Genomic DNA, 25,421 nt, shown 5'->3' with positions numbered 1-25,421 from the left:
ATGTGTTTAAAATAGTGTGAAAAGGTTCAATGCTGTATCCTGTAGCCTCAAAGTGCCACACTCTAATCAGCTAATTAATCCAAATGACCTGTAAAGGACTCCTAAGTATTTAAATGGTTCAGTCTATATCAGTAGAATTCACAATCGAAGACATACATGTTAGGTTAATTGGTCTCGAAATTCTCTCTATGAATGAATGTAAGCATGAGGGTTAGTTTGTCTCTGTGTTGGGCCTGTGATGGACTGGTGACCTGTCCAGGTGTATCTGCCTCTCACCTGCTTATTCCTGGGATAGACTCCAGTTTCTCAGTGACTTCGAATTGAACTAAGTGGTATAGAAAACGTATATACAAAAACACAACGACAGAGAAGGAAGGAGAGAAAGATAAAGCAGAAAGATGGTTACAACAGCGAGGAAGCTTCAGATTCACATTCACTGCAGGTGAAGATGGTATTGGATAAAATTTTGTTACAGACTGTATGAATTTATAAAGGCCATAATTCATTATTGAACCTGTTTGGCAAAATGTCCACTACACGCCTATTTAAAATCTGTTTTCTAGTATGTGCATGAGTGAGGATGATATATTTACAAATTAGCCACCTCAGTGGACATTACTCATCCAATACACTGCCACTCATGGAAGAATAAATATATTATTTATTATATATGCATTACTAAGTTTGCTTTGGTGATAAACAGGAAAAGAAATTAATATAGCTATATTTTTATAGTGTAGACGTATTAATAGATTAGCTTATAAGTATTTTTATAAAGTCGATAAAAATAGAATGAAATTAAAATAAAAGTACTTAATTACCCCAGCGGGAAACTGCAATGTCATCAGATAGAGAATATAAATGTGGGGCCACATTCTGAGATCAAGCTATTTTTTTACACATATTTACATATGCGAATGTGAATTTTTGTACTATTTCATATCCATACTTATTAATTTTACAATCATAGAAATAATCAAATGTTTTCCATAAAACGAGCTTCACAGTGAAGCGAGGCTCCCGATCTGAGCATGCGCAGTGCAGGCGGTAGTTTGGAGGAAGTTTGGATCTTCTACCTGCAGATTCTCCGCTTTTAATCAACCTTAGTTTCTTCTGTTCGCCTTCAGGTGAGTGTTTAGCGGAGTCTCCACTCCTCTTGTGGACAGGTGAAGCTTTTCGTGACTTTTAGGGAAGGTGAAAGAATGACACATGAGCGCGTGGCTCCGGTGAACGCGAGTTTAAGGCGTTCATGAGTCAAGTCAGGTGTTGTTACGATGCCAATTAATAGCTTGTTGTAGCTGTTAGCCGAGCCGCGCGCCTCCTTTTCCAAGTGTTCTTGTTTCTTAGCTGATGTTTTGGGCTTTTTCTCCCGCTCGCGCAGTTTGTTGGGACTTCAGCGCGACCTGCGAAGGAGTTGATGGCTCTTTAAAGTCGAGCCAAAGCTTGTGTCCATCCGCCTGATGTCCGCCTTACTGGACCTGGAGCAGCTGGCGGAGATAGGTGAGTTTACCTGGAAACTCTTTCTGACACTACACCCAAACTTCCTCATTCTTTCCATTAAATTAGCTCCAAGGCACACAGTCCCGCCCAGTTTTCTACGAAGTTATTAGACTTAACAATAACTTTCTTTTATTTTAAACACTGTTCAGGAGAGAAGATGAAAGTTTGCAAACCTAATAACTGTTAAAAGTTATTTTATTAAAGTGCAACTAATGAAAGAAAAGTCAACAAGATGGCTGAGGAAATGGGAAGAAAACGAGCATTTAACAGAGTTTCTGATCTGCTAAAGTGTACCAGTGAGAAGGTCCTCTACTGTCCTGATCCAGACTAATTTTGTACTTATTTACAGGAAAAACTTGCTGAAATATGTTAAAAGAGAAACCTGAATTCAGTATCTAAGCCAGAACCAAAGTTGAACCTGTTCTAAGGAGGTTAACATGTTCTTCTTGAAGGATTTTCCAAAGCTCTTTGTTGGATGTTGATCCTTTTTCTGTCAGAGCCTAAAGATCCCGTTTAAACTGGTTCTTTATGTTTTCTGTTCTGCGTCGCCAACTGTGGTTCATCCCTTGAGTTGGGAGCCTTGAATTTCCTCTGAAACTGGTCCGGGACCAGGGCTGGACAGGGAACTGGTCTGGGACCAGGGCTGGCAGGAAACGAGGGGAAAAAGTAGAAAAACTTGGAAAGATCTTCAGAAAGCTGGGAATCTGTTATTTAAGACCACTTCAGAAGATTACAACAAGATCTGACATGAAATTATGAGGAATGTAATACTCCATAATTTACTGTTTTCACTTTATTTCCTAAGAAATCTATAGGTTGTTTAGTTTCAGTAGGAGTTAAAGTTTTTCTCCATTTTCTTTCATAAATAAATGGCCTCAAACTTCTCGACCTTAATGGAAACAGTCTGGTAGTTTCTGACTAAATGTCTCTTAATATCTCAAAAATACCCAGAACATAGGAACCCTGCAAACCGTCTTCCAGAAAAGGTTTTCCCTTTTGTTTTATTTCAAGGCCAAAGTTAAAATGATGAGAATAAACTCGTCATATCTGTCTGAGGTTTGTAAAAGTGAGTTGATGAAGTTCAAGGCATCAAACACCAATAAAACTGCTGGTGATGAGAACCAAGCGGCAACCTCCGCGGGTAAAATGTGAAGCCTAAGCAGAAGAGCAAAACATTGCAGTTCACCCCTCATCCACCAGGGGCTCCAAAACAGAGCAAATCCCCAGAGACTCCCATGTTAAAAAGACCAACTTCACAAACATGTTTAAAGCCTGGTACAAAAATACATTTTAGGATTAATACGTTAAGTTTACCTTCATGACAACTGTGAGGGGGGGTGAATTCTTTTCTAACTCATCTGTTTGGATGTTATTTAATCTTGAAATTTGGCATAATTAGGGGCATGTCCTATTGATTGACAGGTATCCAATATCCGCGACAAGAAGGGAGAGTGCAGCACAACCTCGTTTTTTAGCTGGCTAACAGTGTGCCTTAGCTTTAGCCCACCTTCCTCCGTTAGCTGGTTAGCTACCGTTAGTTCCGGGTTAGCTCTGTTAGCTCTTAGCTACAGGCAGCTCGGAGTTTGATGGGTCAATCATCTACCCCCACCTTACAGTCCCCCTCTCAGCTCCACCTCTTTGCTCAAGTTTGGATTTTCCGGGAATGACGACACACGTGACGCTGCCAAGATGGCGATGGGAACCGCCCAATGAGCTTCAATTCAGCTCTTCAGAAACCTACGGGTGACTTCACGGAGGCTCCGTCCATCTTTTATATACAGTTTATGTACAAAACCCATGAACCTCAGTCTAGAGATGGTCCGGGGGTTTTTCATTAAAGGCGTGTTGCACCCAAAAATGTGTTGTTGGGCAAAACCAGGTTGTGTTTTTCGTGGTGTTGAGCCGTCTCTGTCACTAGAAAACTTTAAAAACTCCACAGCCCCTCCCTCCAGATGACGGTAGGCGGGTCCTCGCCTTGCAGGCATAGAAAACCACGCCCACCAACACATATGAAAGGATGTCAACTTATAGTTCAGACTATATATATATATATATATATATATATATATATATATATATATATATATATATATATAATTTCAGACTTCTATTCTTTCACAGAGTTTCTGATGAAATATTCCTGCGATGGGACGGACTTGTGCTTTTTTTTGAGGGATGTAAAAGTAACACCGGACTTTACCTGATGATCCTCATCTGGTGACAGACAGCAGCTCAAATCTCCACAGCTTTCCAGAGCTGCTGACAGGCAGCTAACAGCGCTACCTGCTCAGACTGATACGCTTCAGGACCACCTGGTTAGCTGTGAAGATTCAGGAGGGGGACGTCTTCCATCTCAGACGCTCTGTGGCGTAGCTGCTTTATGAATCTCGCTTTGCATCTTGCCAGTGAGCTGAGCTGCTGTCTGTCAATCATTTCTGCCTGTGCATCCCAACCCACCCACTCTCCGCCCCCTGATCACCCCACACCTCCCACCCCAACCCTTGCAGTTTCAGGCATTTTTCAAATTTGGCAGTGGGTGGAGTTACACAAAAAGTAGGGGGTGTGGCTACACTACAATTTTTAGAGGTACTTTCGTTAGATTAAAGTCTTTATTTATTTTCGAAACAATGAACATACACTTATCTGATTTTAATAGATTTAAATATCTTATTACATGAGGTGAGCAGCGTGAGTGAGTTTTTCTGGAGGAATGATGTTTTGGGAGTCCCATTTTCACCCGTCGGACATTCTTTTGGACGAGACTTAAAAAAGCTGGGCCGTTGTCCTGGTCCTGAGCAGACTGGTTCACCAGCACTAGTTATCACTGTAACTCGGCTGGACCGTTGTCCTGGTTCGGAGCGGACTGGTTCACCAGCACTAGTTACCACGGTAACTCGGCTGGACCGTTGTCCTGGTCCGGAGCAGACTGGTTCACCAGCACTAGTTATCACTGTAACTCGGCTGGACCGTTGTCCTGGTTCGGAGCAGACTGGTTCACCAGCACTAGTTACCACGGTAACTCGGCTGGACCGTTGTACTGGTTCGGAGCAGACTGGTTCACCAGCACTAGTTACCACGGTAACTCGGCTGGACCGTTGTCCTGGTCAGGGTCAGGTCTACTTCCTGTTCTCAGAGTCCAAACTAAACATGGAGGCAGCGTTCTGCTTCTGGATCAAACCCCCAGAAAACTCTGCTGCTCTAAGTCGGAGTTAAAACTTTAATTTTTGCTGGACTGTTAAAGGTCCCATATTATACACTTTATTCCCAATCTGAGACCATTCATTAATATCTAAATGAAATATTTCCGCCATGGTATGGACAAATCGACCCTCAGTTTGAGTGCAGCGGCTTCTCTTCACCTCCCTCTTTTTAGCAGCTTCAGAAATGTGCCGTTTATGGTGGGCGGAACCCTGGTGGAGCAGCTCAGCTGTTGGCTCCGCCCATCGCATCGCCCGTCATGAGGTGATTGACAGGTTAATATATTTTCAAGCTATCAGACTAATAAGGCCGAAACGATAAAATAACTGCCAGCTCTTACCTCTCCAGCTGTGTCACGGACAGTTGGTATTGAACCTGGCTTCAGCTTCAAACGGTTGGCGAAGCCTGCTTTCCATGCCCCCATGTTGTGGAAACAGTCCTCTTTGAAATGCTGGCCACAGACATGCAAAACCTTTGGAAGTTTTCCGGGTACATTTCCTCCAAAAATAAAATTAATCCACTCAGTCCTCGTGGGTTCAGTGGATGGAAGTAAAAAAACGTTTTCGTGTTCATTTATGCAGCCACAAACAGAACAGTGCTTCTGTCGCTTAGCCATGTCCGCTAACGAGGGTTGCCGAAGAGGGAAAAACACTGGGCGCTAGGTGATTTTTAGAGGGCGGGCTTTGAGAGCCGGTAGACGGGTCCATCGCTCTGTGGGGAGTGGTTATTGTCCCTTATGACGTCATAACGTACACGCTTTCAAACAAGCTCATTTCAGCGCTTACTTCCCTAGAGGTGGAGCAGGGGGGAGAGAGAGCGCCTGAAAGAGTTTCACACTTACGGGTCTCCTACACATGCGGGGGGACCAGTATGACTGTTCCAAAACCATTAAAAAGTGAATTTTGCATAATATGGGACCTTTAATTATTTTGTGCGTTCAATCTTACTTCATGTTTTTTTTTTTTTTTTGTCTTCTGTTTTATTTCTGTTAAGTTTTTTCAACAGACTTTTTAATGCTGCTTCTGCACTTCGCTGTAATGCTTTGCTTTGTAATGCACTTTGTATTGTCTTCTACATGAAATGTGATGTGTAAATAAAGTTGCCTTCAGTAAAACTCAGCTGATCTCATTCTGAAACACTCGATACTAGCTGAACCGGGTCTTTGTGAGCGGGTCACTTCCTGTCTCTTATCACATCCACTGTGTTTATAACCAGCTTCCTTTTGAGGATGAGGGTGTTTCCTCTCAGCCCTGCTACTGCTGCCTCCGTCTCTGATGGGGTATTTTTAGAAAAAGATAAAACAGGTTCAGGAAACTGATTTCATTCCTCTTTATCTCTAACATCCAGTCATTACAGCTTTTCTGATTGCACTCAGTCGCTGATGTAGTCTGGAAGTCTAATTATTCATTTTTTTTTGTTTGAAAACATACCAAACATGAAACATTTCACATGTTGTCTCAAAATTTATTTAATTTGAAAATTATTTTACATTTCAGGATGCAACATGGTCCTAGAATGTTAGGATGGATCACTTTACGAAGTTGTTTTAGTCCAAAGTCATCATCTGTAGAGGTCTGAAATGTTCGGAGGTTCTCCAGAAAACCATTGACGTTTCTGAACTAAGTTCTTCCAAGAAAGATTGGATGTTGGTAACTGATGTAAAACTCCTACAGAGCTGCAGAAGGAGGAAGAGGAGGATGAGGAGCAGCAGAGGAGTGTTCCTGATGCTCCATCGGTTCCACTCAGCAGCACGTTCAGTCCTGATCCGTCTCATCCATACTACGACGTGGCTCGACATGGCATCATCCAGGTCTCAGGTCAGTCAGACCACCAAACACAGATCAGTTAACAGAACAGGTGAGCAAAGTCGATAATCCAGCTGTTCACCCGCCGGCATGAACACAAAGCACATCTCTGAAGCTTCATCATCTCCAACCAGGATTCACTGAACCAGAAACGGAAGGAGCAAAATTCTGCTTCACGCCTGGAAAACATCCTGAATTCTGTCCTCATTGTCTGGCCTCAAACTTCCATTTACTGGAATCAAACCACATTTACTGGGAAACTACATTTCCCACAATCCTTTTGGGAACAGTTTCCTTCAAAATCTGAGAAAAATAAGTTAACTATATTTTGATTTACACATATATAATTTTATTTATTTACATATTTTAATTTGATTTGTATTTTGTATCTTACTGTATATATTCTGTATATAAAAATCAAATGTATTTTAATAAACACAGATACACATTTAACTTCATATTTAAATTTTTAAAATTGATAGATTTAATATTTTTAAAATCAATATTAGCCTAATGTATGATCTATCTATCTATCCATCTATCCATCTATCCATCCATCCATCCATCCATCCATCCATCCATCCATCGTATTTTTATCTGCTGTGAGCTGAATAAACGACTTGCGTGAGGACGTCTGTTCTCCACGTAGCTACTGAGAGGCGCTACTTTTTCTTTTTTATTTTTGAAATTCAATTCCAGGTATCAGGAAGTGAAAAATCTATTTCACACGATGATCAGAGCAACTTTTCCAGATCTAGAAGTTATTTCAAATGTACATATGTGGCAATTTCCATGTGTGTAGTAATCATGGCCACCTGAAGTGATTCACCTCAACAACTGAAGTATTATGGACTCGACACACGGGAGGCGACCAGCGACGGCAGCAGTGCCGTGCATCGCGCTCTAAGATCGCTTTTCTCCAAGAACTTTGATTGGTTATGATATTGGTGGGGATTTTGACATTTTCAAACCGGTTCGTGACTTGACGTAATATGACAGATGGAGTCAGAAGATTTTGCATGAATTGACAGAAATCTTGCTGTTTACTGTAAAAAAGAAAGACAACCCTGGGTTCATCCGAGTTTACAAAATAGGAAACGGCATCATGAAAATCATCATTTGATGGACCTCAAGGCTGATCCAAATAAATCCAGAACCTACGTTTGGACTAATTCACTCTGGCACCACGTGGCTGCCTTTTATTAAGCTAAAATGATCTATTCTTCCATGTTCAAAGTGTTTGCAGACGGCGCTGTCTAGCCTGCTCTCATTGGTCAGTCCATGAAGCCCCTCGCTGGTTGGCTGTAGTGCCAGGCGACAGCAACAAAAACATTTTCTTGTGTCCCGCCTTAAACCCTGTGTGCACGTCTATGTGAACGAGCGCAACATGTCACATGCACGAATGTCGCTTGGCTGGAGGAGGACAGCAGTTTTCACCGCAATAAGCAGGTTCCATAGGAAATGATGGAGAAGGAGCGACGCCGCCTCTCGTGTGTCGAGCCCATTACGTCCATCATCTTCATCAGGGCAACAATACAGTGATCATGGGAGCAATTGCCCACAATGACGAGCAAGTCTACCTGAACCAGGTGGACTAGTGGTGGCATCAGACTGCCAACCTGTCCCTGAACATCTGCAGAATGAAGGACGACCGGGGGTTTGATTCTCATAAGCTGATCTCAGTTTGCAGATATTCATCGTCTTTTTTCTGTAAGGGTTCAGACGAGCTTATTTTGTCTAATCCTGCTGGACGTCATGTGACACATACGGACAAACTGCATATTTCGAATGTTTTACTTTTTGCCTCCAAGTTTGGTGCTGATGAAGAGGAACCGTCTGCAGGCTGGATGTTAGCTTAGAAAGTAAAGTTAGCAGGGACCTAGAGACTAATGTACCCCCAAAATAACCCAAAACCTCAAATGAATTCATGTTATACTTTAAACATCATCCATTAAATTTGGTGTCGTCTTCAGGGGACGACAACTACGGCAGGAAGTTGATCGTCTTCAGCAGCTGCTGTCTTCCTCCGTCACACCAGCTGAACCACCACCGCCTGCTGGAGTACGTACCGACCCAAACCTGCAGCCAGACCTGTTGTTGGGGCTGGTTTTCACCTTGTTGTGGCTCCGCAGGTACCTGAAGTTCACATTGGACCAGTATGTGGAGATGGACTACATCCTGGTTTACTTCCACTACGGCCTGAGGAGCAGCAACAAGCCATCACTGAAGTGGCTGCGAGAGGCATACGGCGAGTTCGACAGGAAGTAGGTCTCATACATCCTCTTCATTTTTAGGATTTATTTGTCTTCTGGGTTTTAAAACTTCTGATATAATCCATGAAAATTAAACAGATTTTGGTCATTTTGTCAAACTATGTAAATGGTAAATGGTCCAGATCATTTGCACGTGAAGAAGTCTAAGTGGGACAAATATAAAATGGTTGTATTAAAGTTTTATTTGATGCTCCTGTTTTCAGGCCAGAGCATGTACAGGAAAAGTTGGTTGAAAAAATTTCTTCCAGTTTAAAAAAAAACAAATGTCACAGGTCAAATATTTTCCTTTTAAACTCCATTATTCCTCCTCAGAAACATCGGAGTGGTGCAAGTACAACCAGCATGGGAGTTGTCATGAATTTATTTATTCTTTATTTTCCTTTTTTTTAAACAAAAACAACTCATTAAAATAAAAATCTCTTTTCCAAGACTGAAGACAGCAGAACTGCATGTTTATAAAAACTACAAAAAAAATGCTCTCTCATTGTTCTCCGTCTAAAAAAAAAAGAAACGGTTTGACTTCAAAGTTATTGACAAAAAAACGTGTTACGGCCCACAGATGTGAAATTCCTGCAACTGGAGAAGGAAAACAGATGCTCCGCAGAACAGAATTAGCTGTCCCATCAACTAGTCACGCTGCAGGTGTGTATAAATAAAAGCAGGGCTGAGGTGTCAAACATCTATTTAGACAGTTAAACCTGAGGATTACAGTAAACATGACGATAATGTGCTCTTCCGAAATCACAAACTCAAGCCAGTCTTGATGCGCTCAGAAGCCAGATTAGGCGGCGAAGGACCAAGAGGAGTTGGTGGAGCCAAAGCAGCCTGGTCAATCCCAAACTCCTTCGGTGCATCCTGGTGGGGGTGAGGGTGCTGTCGGAGGCAGAGCTGCAAAGTCAACAGGACAGCCACATCCATAAATGAAATAAAGGATCAACTGACAAACATTGCAAACACCCTACAGCAAATAAACAATTCACCGGCACATATTGCTCCATGTGCAAGACACGTTAAATAAACTTGAACATGTTGATTGTGATTTGTCCTGTTTTAAAAATGGCTAACAGGAAGACTTGCTTAAAATCTCTGCATGAACTTCTCTCCGGTTTCAAAGCAGTGGCATTAGGGGGTGGGACAGGGTGGGGAGTTCCAGTGGCCTTGACTGATGGCCAAGTTGTGAAGCACGCAGCAAGCCAGGATGATGTGGCAGACTTTCTCAGGCTTGTACTGAAGTGCCCTCCCTGCGCTGGACAGGCACAGCCATCAGCCTTTTAGCAGGCCTATTGTTCGTCTAATAGCGCTTTGAGTGGTCAAACAGACTGGAAAAGCGCTATATAAGTACAAGTCCATTTACCATTTAATAACGCTTCTTGAATTCTCACGGACCCGGTTGTAGTGCTGCTCCTGCGCAGTTCTCAGGTTGGCTACCGGGTCCTTTAGCCATGGCTTCAGTGGATACCCCCAATCACCTGTAGAAACGAACCATATGAAGCAAAGAAATTAATCTTGAAATGCTGTACACCGACCAGCCAGCCATCCTGAACAGCTCCTGCTTGCACAGTCGTGCTTCCTCCAGACCACCTGAAACCACGTTTAACAGACAAATGTGGACCGCAGATTCATTGGGCATTTAGTGGAATGAAAACCTTTCCTGTTCACGTAACTGAATTCATTGTTTGTTGGTGCTTTTATTAAGATGAGGGTGCAAACTATGGCTCCAAATATGTTTGGGAATCCGTCAGTGGCGTGAAGTCCTTGTTTGGTGAGTTTTGTCTTTCGCACCAATGCTAGCTGACAAATCCCATACTTTGCGTGGGAATGTTTGTACACACACATTATACACACTTCTGTGCGTGCACACGGTTGATTTATGAGGCCCCCGGTTCTTCAGGGTTGCCCTTCTGACCCCAGGCAGCGAGTGACTGTGCAAGAAAGCCCCTGCAACCGATCTCCACTGGCAGATTCCAGGCCCTCCGATGGCTTTTGAAGATGAGGGAGTGATATTTCCCCATCCTATGCTTGTGTGCTTTCTCGAACATCTCCTCCCAGGGTCCTGTCAGCTCTATTAATGCCAGCTGCTGCTTCCTGGGACTAGATCACAATGTCTGGTTGGAGGCTGGTGACAGCAATCTTCTCTGGAAACTTAAGTTGCCTTCCAAGGTCAACTCTCATTTCCCAGTCCTTTGCCATGCCAAAGAACCCCGCCACATCAGGCCTTCTCCCCAGGAGAAAGCAGATGAAGCTGAGTCTTTGTCATGCATCTTTGTTGCTTTCTGCTTCCTCTCCTTCTCCAGTCCCTCAGCGAGTCGTGCCAGCACCTGAACCCCCCCTCAGTCAGGCTCGCTCGACAGGACAACAGGATGTGTTCCAGGTTTGCTGGTTTCTTGTGCTGCACACAAGAGGGATCCTCTGTCAGTCTCCATCTTTGGAGGTTTGTTGGTGTTGGGAGTACATCGTAGACAGAGCTTAGGAGAAACTATCCGATGCCCCTCCATATCCCAGATGTCCTTCCAACTGTGGGGTCTTCCCCGGACACTGCCCCACTAGGGCTGGGCAATATATTGAGATTTTCAAATATATCGAGACTTTATCAGACGCAGTATAGAAGGGAGGAATATCATTTATATCGAGATAGCTTGTTTTGAGTTAAAAGTATTTTTTCTTTTGCATTTTGCACATCTGTATTTTTTGTTATTGTCATTGAAATTATTTTAAATTTATTTTGTTTTAGGAACATTTAATTGAATATAAAAGTACTTTAATTTAATTCAGCTGTTTTAATACACATGTGCTGCCGATCCTTAATAAAAGTGTGTGTGTGTATATATATATAGATAGATAGATAGATATAGTTCTTTTTCTAACTTCGCTCGGTGTTTCACTATGGGAAATCGCCTTGGCGTGACCAACTACGGAAGCTCCAATGACATCACGTCTGTCAGTGACGGACCGGTCAAGCCGGGCTCGGGGCCCCGCCCCCTCATATTAACACGGCCGACCGACCCCTCCTACTCATTCTCGCTTTCTTCCCGTGAGAAACTACTTGCTCCCTCAGCGCGTTCCAGGCTACATGGTTAGCTGCTTAACAGTTCACAGGCGTCCCGTCAAGGAGTACGTTGCAGAACGCAGTTTCAACCTAGTCAGGATTGTGCCGAGTAAGTACTTCGTAGGAAGTAATCAGTTTAGCTGCGCAGTAAAGAGCAGTGTCTGCGTCAGGGCGAGCTGTTCCCGCGGTGAACCGGCGTAATTGCTCGGTTGTAGCACTAGCCTGTGTCTGTGTAGCTAAAGCTAACGCGTCAAGGCGAGCTGAAGTGGTAGCAGTTCGGTGACATTAAGTTGCTACCGGGACTGTTTACTCGAGTTAAGCTAACGTGTCACGACGAGCTAACTCGTACAGCTGCTGATAGCTAGGTTTTAGCATTGCTGCTAGCGTCAGCGTGGATACAGGCTAACGTGTTGTGACGAGTCTAGTCCTTTAACCTGTCGTGGCCTATCTCCCCTTTCTTTTATTATGTCTACGGCTGTCACCCCCGCCAAAGGGTCGGAACCCAAGGCCAAGGAGGTTGTATCGCGCCCGTGTCCCGCGTCATGTGGTTCGACCATCTCGGGCAGGGACCCTCACCCGATGTGCATAGCGTGCATGGGCCCTAAACACGCCCAGGCTTCGCTGGCTGACCCACAATCATGTTCTCACTGTGCTTCAATGCCTGAGAAAATTTTGGAAAGGAGGTTGAGAGTAGCTGTGGCTAACAGTCAGGACCCCTGTCTGGCAGCCACCACTCCCAAGCCCGACGTCCATCAGCCGCGAGTCTCTACAAGCTGGGCGGACATGATGGACACTGAATCCCCGGTTATGCCCCCGCTGTTCGACGACCTAGATCATGGGGAGCTGGGTGATAAGGACGCAGAGTGTGATGCTGACTCTGACCTCCTCGACATGGTGGATATGGAGGAACAGTCGAGACCACCTAGCGGTGCCGAGGCTGCTCCACCCATGGACAGCGACTTGTATAAAGTCTGTAAGCGTGCTGCTGCCAAACTGGGAATTGCATGGCCTGCAGCCCAGGGTGCAGAGGGGACAGAGCGGGACCTGTATGATGGTAAGAGGCTCCCGCCGGCTCAGCCTCCACCCAAACAGCTCTTACCAGCGGTGCCGGCCTGTATGAAGGAGATGAGCCGTTACTGGCCATCCCCTTTCAAGAGCAAGCTCCCAACCAAGGGCTGTTCCAAGCTGGAGATTCAGGGGATGAGTGAGCTGGGTCTGGCCGAACCCCCAGCAGTGGAGCCTTCAGAGGCATACCACCTACATCCTAACCGTAGGTCAGTTTCAGCCTCATCCAGCGTTTCTCTGCCCAGTAAATCAGATCGCCTCACCGCGTCTATTTACCAGAGGATGTATAAGTATGCAGCTCAGTCAGTGTGCTCCCTCAACGCTGTCACACTGCTGTCAGCATACCAGGCTGAGATTCTGGAGGAGATGGGTCGCCAGCTGGATTCCCAGACTCCCAACCCCCTCCTTTGGGATGAAATATGCGTGGTGAATGATCTCCTCCTACGCTCCTCCAGGGGAGCAGTGCAGGGATGTGGCCGCATCATGGGGCTAGCAGTCACAGGTGAGAGAGCCCTGTGGCTGAATTTGTCTGGTTTAAGTGATTCTCAGAAGGCTGAGATCATGGATGCAGCATATGACCCCACCAAAGGTCTTTTTGGCCCTGCGCTGGAGAGGATGAAGGAAACCAGCACGCGCAGGAAGCAGGAGGGAGAAGCTTTTGACCTCTGCTTACCGCGCAAACCCCAGCCTCGCTCACCTCAGCCTCCCAGTGCTAGCTTTGCAGCATCAGCAGCGAGGAGGAAATCCGGCAGCACCAGGATGCAGAAGCCTGGGCCAGCACAGCAGGCAGGCCACCAGCCCAAGGCATGAGAGCTCAAAGCCTTGGGGAAAACACTCCTTTGCAGCAGTGGCTGCCAGGAACAGGCCATCTTCCCACCCCAGGGAAGGGAAGAAGAAGCATGCAACCTAGCACAGCCTCCTCAACCTTTTCTTCCTCCACCCAAAAGAAGGAGGGAGGAACACAGTCCCTTAGTTCTAAGTTTGGAGGCTCCCATTGTTCCAGGTTCTTCAGGAGCCCTCCTTCAGTCTCTCTCCTCACAAATGATGGGAGTGAAGACTCAAGGGCAGGTTACACAGTGTCACCAAGGACTCATTCAGTGTCACCAAATGTCCCCAAGGTCTCTGTTAGTGCCACCAAACACTTTACAGCACCTTTGTTCTCATTCAGGGGAAAAAGAACAATTAAAGAATGCATTTCTGCATCCAAGCAAGTTGCTGACGGCAGAATGCTCCCCAAAAATAAAAAACACAAAAATAATCGAACTGAAAAGGGAACCCCGCCTGGGTCTGCTGTCCCCAGAAGGGGGAGCTCACGCTCATCCGGCGGAGAGCTCTCGCCGTCGCGGAGTGGTGACGTCACTCGAGGGCGACGACATGGGACCTCTGGCTTCTCGGGTGGAGAGGTGGTGTGCATGCGCAATTCACTCTTGGGTGTTGTCAGCGGTTGCCAAGGGTTACAGACTGCAGTTTGCTATGAAACCACCCAAATTCAACGGTGTGTTAGCTTCTGTAGCAAACGGAGCGTCGGCTCATGTTCTGGAAGAAGAGATTGTGTCGTTATTAAACAAACATGCAATAAGAGTGGTTCCGAGCAAGGAAAAACATCAGGGCTTTTATTCCCGGTACTTCCTCATTCCAAAGAAGGGAGGCTCATCCCTGCGGCCTATTCTGGACCTCCATGTATTGAACAAACACTTAAGAAAATACACGTTCAGAATGCTAACACACAAAGTGCTCTGCCGCTCGGTTCGTCCAAACGACTGGTTTGTGACGATCGATTTAGCAGACGCGTATTTTCACATTGCCATTTATCCAGCACACAGGAAATTCCTCAGGTTCGCCTATCAAGGGGCGGCCTACGAGTTTCAGACAATCCCTTTCGGCCTTTCGTTAGCTCCGAGGGTATTCAGCAAGTGTGTAGAAGCAGCGCTGTTTCCTCTGAGGAACAACGGCATCAGGATATTTTCGTACATAGACGACTATCTCATTTGCTCGCACTCTCGGGAACAGGTGATCAAAGATTCCGTTACGGTGCTGAATCACCTCAACGACCTCGGTTTCAGAATAAACGAGGCAAGAAAACCTGCTTAGAATGAGTAGGAGGGGTTGGTCGGTCGTGTTAGTATGAGCACGGCTTGACCGGTCTGTCACTGAAACACCTCACTCTGTTATCAAAGAACCAGGAGTTACGCAAGTAACCCTACAATATATATATATATATCTATATATATATATATATATATATAGATATATATAGATATATATATATATATATATATCTATATATATATATAGATATATATAGATATATATATATATATATATAGATATCTATATATATCTATATATATATAGATATAGATATATATAGATATATATATATATATATATATATATATATATATATATATATATATATATATATATATATAGATATATATATATCTATATATATATAGATATAGATATATATATATATATATAGATATAGATATCTATATATATATATATATATATATATATAGATATCTATATATATATAGATATAGATAGATAGATATTTATAGATAGATAGATAGATAGATAGATAGATATACATACATACCTTGGTCCAACAAGCTGGTCCTTGGCAGCCAGGAGTCTAAAGGAGCTCAATCTACTCATAAACAACCTAACAAACTAGACTAAAGGTTTAATTCATTCAGATGAAACAATTAATAATTAACTACATAAAGAATTGCACTGGAGGTTCAGCAGCTTTAGTACAAATCACTGCAGCTGATTAACAGTACAGAACCTCACATGTTATACTGGACATGATAAAGTGAAAGCAGTGAATATTTTAGACACTGAAAGTGCACGTGTGTGGTAGAACACAGAGACAGCAGCTGGTTAAGATACTGATGTATCAGCTGGATGACTCAGTGACATTTACTGGAGAATAAAAATAAACATACTTTTTTAAACATATTTGTTGGAGCAAATCACCTATAATAATGTCTTTTTGTAAATATAAATAAATATGAGTAAAGTCTGACTATAGGACTTTTATTACGCTGGCTTTTTAAAGCAAACCTCCAAATTCATGGAAGAAATCATAAGAAATCTATAATCTGATTCACTTTTAAGGTTTTTCTAACTTAAATCAATATGAATTTATACATTTACATAGTTTATAAATTCTCTTTTTGTATGTTTCACTTTTGTTTGACAACTCAAAGAGATTTTTTTTTTTTTTTTTAGAAAGTCTATTACAGCCATATTTTTATTATTATTAATTGTTCCATTTACAGCAGCAGTTGTTTGGAAGCAGCAGTAACAGTTGGGTTTGCAAAGGGAAGCAGATGGAACATAATGCTGCTCATTTAATAAACATAGCAGGTCTTTATAATAAAAAATAATAATCTAAGTAATGGGGGGCCTGGGCCCCTGTAGAGCCCTATGTCTAGCAACGCCCCTGCCCTCTCAGTCTCTGTAGGTAGGCAAAACTTATTAATCATGAAAGTCTTTTTTCAGGTTAAACAGACAGATCCAGAATAAACTCAGCTGTCAGCAATGTGACTGATATTTATCACTGCACATCTGAACAAAAACAGGAAGTCTTAGTTTTAAGATTGCAGGAACTCCTCCTGTTTAACATCCACACAAAAACTGAAATCTAGCAGCAGGCAGACATAAACCACTTCCCAAAACAAAAGTAACATTGCTCCACATACAGGATCTACCAGCTTTACATGTTCTCCCTCTGATAGTACCCGATACTACCTGGATAGTACCTGATATTACCTGCCTGCAAGGACTCAGAGTGACGCCTGTCTCCGCCCTAGCAGCACCTGTCCTCCTCCTCTTCTCTTTATTTCGCCTCATCTCCTCTGCTTTTGTGTTCAGGTAGATTCTCTGATATTTGATGAAGTTTGTTGGCTTCACACACACATCAAACTGCGCATCTTTGCTGTTTGTGGGGCTGAAATGTCCAATCATCGCTGCCTGTGGGACTGATCACTGAGCAGTGGATGAACCGTGCTGCTGCGATGCGACGCTGTGTCTTTTTCACGTTTGCCAACAGGCAGAGGAAGACGTAGTTCCTACCTATCATGAAAGTTTAGTTATATAAATGCTGGTATAAGATGAAGGGATATTTCACTATTGATCCGCACATAACTACTATTTATTCTTCTCAGATACTTGGATGATGTCGTAGGCCTGTTCCCACTTACTTATTTATTTGTTTCACCAGGACACCGGCCCAATAGTCATGTGGCTCACCGGGAATCCTCCCAAACCTCCCGATTAGCCAGTATTGCTCTTGATGTGTATTTCAGCGTAAGAAATTAGAGGTTTGCGTTAGAGCACTAAAATGCAAGAGTCTCATGGCCAATGCATGAGAGCTGGCAGCCCTGCTGACTGTGTGTGTGTGTGTGTGTGTGTGTGTGTAACTGACAGTTTGTCTGTGACTCACGTTCCTCCCCATCCTGCTCGGCCTGGCTGAAGCTCCTCTTTCCGGGAGGTGAGCAGAGGTGTACCTGGTCCAAGTACTCCTGGTGAACCTTCTTGTGCAGCTTTTCAAATGGACTTTCAGATTGGAGTCGTCCCCCCCCCCCCCCCCCCCCCCCCCCCCCCCCCCCCCCCCCCCCCTTCCATCCTTCCAGATTTTATATCACCTGCTTTTCACTTTTATCTTTGACATAGTCACAATGAAAGAAATCCCAAATAGGACTCGTTTATTTTTGTTAACTATAATAACCTTGTCCCAAAGTCGACGTGAATGGTGCCTGCGTGTTTTAAGTGATGTGTTAGTCTTTTTTTCTGCTAAGTCATACGTCTGTTCATGGTTTAAAATGATTAAATCATCAATAAGCAGATAATTAAACTGTCCTTTAACTTTAGGTACAAGAAGAATCTGAAGACTCTGTATGTTGTTCATCCCACCAACTTCATCAGGGTTGTCTGGAACATCTTCAAACCTGTGCTCAGGTAAAATCTCACCTGTCACTCTGCAGGCGGACCTTCACCTTTTTCCTCATGTCTTTTTTTCCCTTTCAGCCACAAGTTCGGGAAGAAGCTGATGTACATGAACTACCTGGCGGAGCTACGAGAACACCTGAACTACGAGCAGCTCTTCATCCCGGCCGATGTCCTCAGGTTGCTCCTCTTCCTCTAAAGTCGTCGCCACGTCAACTGTTTTCTTACTGAGTGTTTCCGTATGTGCGTTTTAGACATGATGAGAAGCTGCGAGCGGCTCAGAAAGGCGGACCCCCTCCCTCAGTGAAAACGCCGCCGCCTCGCCCCCCCCTGCCCACACAGCAGTTCGGTGTCAGTCTGCAGTAGTGAGTGAACTTTAATTTTAATCTGATTAAACCTGATCATCGATCAGCTGCCGATCAATATCTGTGTTGACAGCATCCGGGAGAAGAACAGAGGGGCCGTCATCCCGCCAGTCATGTCCCAGACCGTCACCTACCTGAAGCAGAAAGGTGAGCATCCACCTGATGCAGCTGCAGCAGAACTGCATGGGATGTGTCGATTTACTGAACTGGTCAGAAATGGAGACAGAAAACTGAGTCTGTTTTGGATTCTAAGGAGCTGATATTTAACCTCTATTTGATCGACTCATCCGTAAATCAGCTGAGCAGATCCGTCACTAAGAAAACAAAAATAATCTGAAAGCATGAAGGAAAATGACAAACATTTTGAAAACAGTGTTGAACTCTGAGTCCTTGTTTGGTTTTCATGCTGTGAACATCCTGTCAGCACTCAGGCTAATTCATACGCAGAAACGTCCACATTAACCAGCGTAGGACTGAACCTGATCCCGTCCATTTCAGAAGTTCATCACATACATGTCTGCAAGTAATATGTTCACTTTGTTTGTTGCACAGCTGCACTACACGGTTAATATAGTATGAACTTAAACTGGTGTAGTGTTACTGGTGATCCAAGTAGGTCTAGAAATGTTTCTACCTCCTCCAGTGACCTGTCAATCACCTGAGGTGGCAACTGGGGTGTCCAGTCAGCTTTCACAGGTGGCTAGTACCACGCCTCTACCTCTGTCCCTGAGTCCAGTTTCATGGAAACATTATTGATTCTGTTATTTCAGAACATCAGCAGCCTTTTTAGCTTTGATTGACAGCTGTCTGAGCCAATAGCAGCTTCATGTTGTAACCAACCAGAGTGTGATCATTAATTCTGCTGATATTTAACAAACTTGTTCTTTGATGTTTTCATTGAATATTTCTGATGTTTGTGGACGTTTTTCAGGTCTGAAAACCGAGGGCATCTTCAGGCGTTCGGCTCAAGTTCAGGTCATCAAAAACATCCAGAAACTCTACGACCTGGGTGAGCGGGGTCTCCCAGCCCCATCTGCAGGGGCAGTGTTAGCATGTCAGTGCAGCTGTGAAACCATCAGACTGAGTTTGACTCGGAGAGCCTCGTTTACAAGTCAGACCCTCCCATCCAGCCTTTTCATTTTAATTGATACACTTTTCACTATCGTTTTCATTTATAATTATGGAACAGTTATTTTTATAGCGGTACAAAATGATTCAAAGTAGAACCAGTTCCCATTTGTGCTTTTTTGCATTGAGAAAAATTAATTTCACAAGATATTTGGAAGTTTTGTGTTTATTTAATCTGCGTGTGTGTGTAATCACTGAATCCTGCAATGACTTAATGTGATGGTTCTCTAAGTTATCACGCTATTTGGCGCTAAGTCGTTAACTAGCTTCAGTGAAGTAGTAGCAGACTGATAACTTTGGACAAATTACATCTGAACACAGTCCAATGATAACGTGAAGAAAGGAGCATGTGTTAGGTGTCACACAGCAAGAATCTACCACTTTCAGCAGTTTGGATGATTCCAGCAATGTGACGAGACCTAGCAAGATAGTAACCATAGCAACCACAGGTTCATGTGCCCTGTCTCCTCCTCTTCCTCTGGAGCATCGTCTGCAGCTGGATTAAACTCAGTCTGACTCGTCCTTACTAAGTGTAGTAAGTTTGTTTAGTATGTCTGGTTTCTGTCTGCTGCAGATGATTCCTGATGTTTTACAGAGTTGAAGTTACACAAAATGAACCAGGATCATTTTGAAGTTAGTTGACTGGCCTGAGCCGGATGGAAACATCTGCGTTGTGCTGAACGTTTGTGTGGTTTTGTGTAAAATTTGATCTGATTATTGGCTGAAATGACTAGTTTGACTTTGTTATTGATAAATTAAATGTTTTTTCTTCTTTAATGGTACAAGGAAGGAATTTTTTTTTGTAATCTATACCTAATCTGCTTCGACATGGTTCAGATATTGAATTATTAAATTATTATTATTATTTATTATTGGTATTTGTCCTCTTATAAAGTCAAAATTCATTTGATAAATGGGGCCACCCTGGTACTGGTCTTGGCTGTTTAAAAGGATTTCTGAGTTTTCTTTTCTTGCAGCCTTTTTATTTCTAACGAAGGGGAAGCCTGCATATGTAACCATAGCAACAAACTACAGCATTGAAAATGCATTGTATAAAGAAATGTGATGTTTCTCGGCAGAAGTTGATGTTTTACCTGAACCCTCTGCAGGGAAGCTGGTGGACTTCGAGCAGTACCAGGACGTCCATATTCCTGCCGTGATCCTGAAGACGTTTCTCAGAGACCTGCCTGAGCCACTGCTCACCTTCAGAGTCTACAACCAGGTCCAGGAGATGCTGAGTGAGTCCTCATATCCCCATCATCATGAGTCTTCAAATCTTCATCATGACGAGTTCTGAATGAATCCTCAGGTGTGGAGAGCAGCCTGAGGGTGACCAGGTGCAAACAGATTGTTGAAGGTCTCCCTGAACACAACTTCATCGTGGTGAAGTACCTGATGTGTTTCCTCCATATGGTGAGTCCCGTTCAGGTAAATGTTGTAAAAGTTGATCTCTTAAAAAGACCTGAAGAAGATGGAGGTTGTTTTAAAAAGCTTTTTAAAAAGCTGCTGTATTAGAATCATGTTTACGGGATGTGGCAACACACCCAATAAAAGTTTAATATCCACCAACAACATTCTGGAAGAGTCTCCAACAAGCACATTGAGTGCTGATGGGTGAGGGTGTCAGCATTGGGTATAAAAGCAGCATCCACCAAATGGTTAGTCTTTCCAAGAAATGACTGATCACAGCTCACCACTTTGTCACCTGTTGTTTTGACTCTGGGTTACCTTCCCGTGGCCTCCTACTGGTGGGATGGGCCTTAAGAACCTCACCATGGAGGCATCCAGGAGGCATCCTGACCTTCCATTTTCTATGGAGAAATGAATTAGCATTAGCTACCTAAAGCTAATCACACCACTATACATTTTCTCTGGAGGAATGAATGCTTGTAGGAATAAACGTCCACATGATCAAAAGTGCACTGAAACCCAAACAGGTCAAAGAGGTTTCTGCAGTTTTCTGGTAGAGGAACCTCGGTAGTTTCCCCCCATTGCAGTCGCCTCAACCACATGCACGCTGCCATCGTACACGAAGTAGCACATGGAAAGACGGCAAGAATATTTATACTGTAATGCCAATTTACACTATTTACACAATTTACACTGTGCAGGTCTGCACAGCTTTGCCTCACTTTGGCACCAAGTCACCTAGAACTTTTAGAAGTCCCTGGATTTTTTTTATAGAAACTTTTGTTTGGCTTTACAGATTAGTGGAAGGTAACTTGTTTATCGGCTGATCCCTCGGATCAATCAGCTGCTGTGAAAACCATCCCTCTATCAGAGATCTGAAAACGATGATAAACAAGATTATATTTCATAACAAATATGATTTAATTTAGTGCACTCAGTAAAAACCTACAATAGACCTGAGCTGAAAGTTGGAACTGAAGAGGAAGGCGGTTCTTCCAGGAAAGCGTAAAGTACCCTAATTTCAATGATGTGGTGGCAGGAGGACATTTTCATGGCCCTGCGAGTTCAAGTGTTAATCCTGTGACAGATGTTGGTAAGCTATGCACGTATAGCCTACAACTACGTCTACAGCTCCCTAAATGCAAGGGCAAGCAGTTTTATAGACGCAGCATTCGAGATACCTGTTTTCCTCGCTGGCCCACAAACTTTGTTTCCAGTTAAAACAGTTAAAGATGCTTTGAAAGTTTAAAGCTTTCTCTTGTTTTGAAGCTGATGCAGCAGGATTTCCACCAGCGCGCTGCTAGTGGGGAGGAGTAATGCTCGACTGCAGAGTCTCCAACAACACGAAAAGACCTTGGAAAAAAAAGACATCGGCAAAGGAATCTGCGTATCGGTCGATGCCGATACAAGTAAAAACACAAATCATTTCATCCTGGAGTTGAACCTGCAGCTTGTTTATCTTCAGCCAGTTCTCCATCACCCTGAGCTATCCTCACACACACCTGCTGCCTCTGGACCACGTTTTTGGAAGCTCTTTCATTTAGCATCCAAATTTTGACAGCCCTTCCACAAGAAGGTTTGATCCCACCTCCACAGATTCTCCAGGTCTTCATCCAACAGGATGAGCTACTTAAATCATATTAAACTTTATTTATAAAGCACCTTTCATGCCACAGGCAACACAAAGTGCTTTACATGATTAAAAACATTTATGCATATTAAAAACAAAACAAAGTGGAAATACATAATAAAAAAAAAACACTCACCAAAATATTTCACACACACGCACGCACACACACCAAGCAGCCCCCCCCCCCCCCCCCCCCCCTCCCCATTCTATACAAACATGATTGTCTTATTTCTGTCTCGAACTAAATGTTATTATAAAATACTAAAAGTGATAAGCATCCGGCCTGATGCTGCTGTGAGGAAACAATATCAGTGTCATGGGGATCCATCCACACCAGGGGTCACTCCACCCATGTTTAACAGCTGCAACCACCCCCATCAGGACAGACCGGGGCCCACACCACAGCCAAAAGGCTGCAGTGCAGGGCCCCAGCCACCCCGATAGGTGCAATCACCGCAGCAGCAGCCCCCAGACCAAGCAGGTAAAACCCCTGGCGTGGAGGATCCCCACGAGGAAAACACTGGAGTTACAATTAAAATTAAACAGCCTTAAGAAACAATAAAAAAAGCTTAAGAATTTATAAATAAATAAGTAAACAAATAAGACGTAGTACAGTTGAGTAAAATGAAAATAAAATGTGAAATAAAACTATGTAAAATAAATTAAGATCAAATAAAATTTTGTTAAAAGGAAAAAAAAAGTTTGTCCTGGTTAAGCTGTAAGAAGTTCTCTCTCATCCATGACTTAATATTTAAAATACAGTTTAAAAGGACATTGACTGGCTCCAGGTCATCAGGAGACATGGCGATGTAAAGCTGTGTGTCATCAGCATAGCTGTGGAAATCAATGCCGTGTCTCCTGATGACATCCCCAAGAGGTAACATGTACAAATTAAAAAGTATCAGGCCTAAAATTGATCCTTGGGGAACCCCACACTTGACTTTATGGATCCTTGAGGAGCAGGTATCCATACTTAACAAAGAATTTTCAATCTGTGAGATAGGAGTAAAACTATTTAAGAACAGTACCTGAGAGGCCCACCAGACTTCTTAGTCTACCTAGTAAAATCTGGTGATCAGCTGTATCAAAGGCGGCACTAAGATCCAGTAGAACCAGGACAGAAAGTTTCTGTAAGTCTCAGGTCATTTTTAAAAGGGCCGTCTCGGTACTGTGCTTTGTCCTAAAACCAGACTGATATTTTTCTAAAATCTTGTGTTTATTCAAAAACTCATGCAATTGAATAAAAACAGCTTTTTCTGTCATTTTACTTAACCTGTATCCAACTTACCATTTTGGTAATTATCAAGAATGTTTGGATCTAAATGACTTCTTCAGAAGGGGCCTCCCCACCGCTGTTTTAAAGGCAGCAGGGAAGACGCCCGTCTGAAGAGAGTAATTGACTATGTTTAAAAGAAACCATAAAATGTGTTTAAATTCGGTCTAAAAGGCAGGTTGTTGGGTTCAGTTGGGAGAAAACTCAACTGAGCATTTTCGCATCAACCAGGACAAAAGTCTCCAGTGTTTCCTCAGATAAAGACAATGCCTTAGATCTGTTAAAATCAACATAAAGACTGGATCGAATAACATTAATCTTACTTCTGAAGTGGTCTGCAAAGTCCTTGCATGCAGCGTCGGATGCAGGCATAAAGGCCTTGTTAAAATCTGTTTGTTAAAAAATCAATGGTTCTAAAAAGGAATTTTGGGGTGTTTTTATTATTTGTAATGAGGTTTGAATAGTAGAGTTTTCTTGCCTGTTTTACTGAATTATTGTAGATTTTGAGTTGTTCTTTTAAAATTTCATGATGGACTGTTAGTTTAGTTTACCTTCATTTCCTCTCCTGCAGCTTCTTTTTAACTCATTAATTTCCAGGCTTCTTCACGGTGTTTTTGATTTAACTCCTACCAGCCACTGTCTTTAAGTTTATCACTATTTATTTTTGGCCACCAGCCTTGGGAACAAACATCTCCAGGTACCTTTCTATGAGCAGCAACCTTCTGCTTCCACCAGCAGCTCGCTATCATCCTGAGCTGTCCAATCACACCATCCTCTGAGTTTCTGGGCAGGTTTTCTGATAAAGTCCTTTGATCCATTATGTTTGCCAAACATATATTTTAGGTTAAATACTAATAAAAATATAATTGACTTTATTTTTACCTCAGATAACCTTTAGTTGTAATAATAAGCTAATTATGTCCTGAAATACAAACAGTTTTTAAATAAAAACAACAAAAGGGTTCACTTGTGCCACCCTGTTCTTGGTCAGTGCCACTGCCTGGCCTTTGGTTTACCCATCGTTCTGACTGGTTACCTGTCTGTGATTCTCTCAGGTGTCTCAGGAGAGCATCATCAACAGGATGAGCTCGTCCAACCTGGCCTGTGTGTTCGGGGTAAACCTGGTTTGGCCTCGCCATGGTTCCATCTCTCTGACTGCTCTGACTCCAATCAACATCTTCACAGAGATCCTCATTGAACACTTCATCACTGTGTTCAGCTCCCGTTGCCCACCTGCACAGGTAACCCCCTAACCACAGCAGAGCCGAGGCGAAGGCTGGTGGACTCTGACCTTCAAGTTTCTAAGAAATGTGAAAACGTTTGGACATCTGCTACAAACCAGTTGAAACTTTTCTAATCAGCTTCTGCTTTAAGATTCAAAACACCTTCAAAAATGTTTCTGAAAACTCTTAAACACATTTTCTGTCCAACTACAGATTTTTTCTTCAATAAATTATTTTTCTCACTAATTTAAAAGTAAAATGTTTTATTTCCTTTTTTTAGTTTTGAATTTTAGAAGTTTGAAGTAGAAATCACAAAGAAGGAAAATGAATGTTTGCAAACATGGTTCTTCACCGTCGGTCCGCTCGTCTGGTTTAAGGTTTGGAAATAAACTAATTGAGACGCAGCTCATCGCTCAGGTTTACTACAACAAACGAGGAACCCTGTGGTTCACCGCGAGGTGTTCGAGAAACAAAGAAAAAACTCATTTGTTTCCACACAATCGCAGTTATGATTTATTTTCAGAAAATCCCAAGTTACACATC

At 43.1% G+C, this 25,421-nt stretch overlaps 1 protein-coding gene across 1 annotated transcript; it reads left to right on the top strand.

Moving 5' to 3' along the window:
- The first annotated feature begins 1,026 nt into the window (after window positions 1–1,026).
- On the top strand, window positions 1,027–25,124 carry LOC121634961 (rho GTPase-activating protein 8-like). The gene is made up of 13 exons (XM_041977933.1): window positions 1,027–1,127; window positions 1,382–1,500; window positions 6,372–6,515; window positions 8,477–8,564; window positions 8,636–8,767; window positions 17,775–17,861; window positions 17,931–18,029; window positions 18,104–18,214; window positions 18,288–18,361; window positions 19,146–19,223; window positions 20,452–20,580; window positions 20,652–20,755; window positions 24,711–25,124. Exons 2-13 carry the CDS (start codon window positions 1,461–1,463, stop codon window positions 24,906–24,908), a joined length of 1,284 nt encoding a protein of 427 aa, XP_041833867.1. The 5' UTR covers window positions 1,027–1,127; window positions 1,382–1,460; the 3' UTR covers window positions 24,909–25,124.
- Window positions 25,125–25,421: the final 297 nt, after the last annotated feature.

The sequence above is a fragment of the Melanotaenia boesemani genome, chromosome 23, assembly GCF_017639745.1.
Source record: "Melanotaenia boesemani isolate fMelBoe1 chromosome 23, fMelBoe1.pri, whole genome shotgun sequence".
NCBI classification, from domain to species: domain Eukaryota; kingdom Metazoa; phylum Chordata; class Actinopteri; order Atheriniformes; family Melanotaeniidae; genus Melanotaenia; species Melanotaenia boesemani.
The sequence above is the reverse complement of the archived record's forward strand: the minus strand, read 5'-3'. Positions and strand labels throughout refer to the sequence as shown.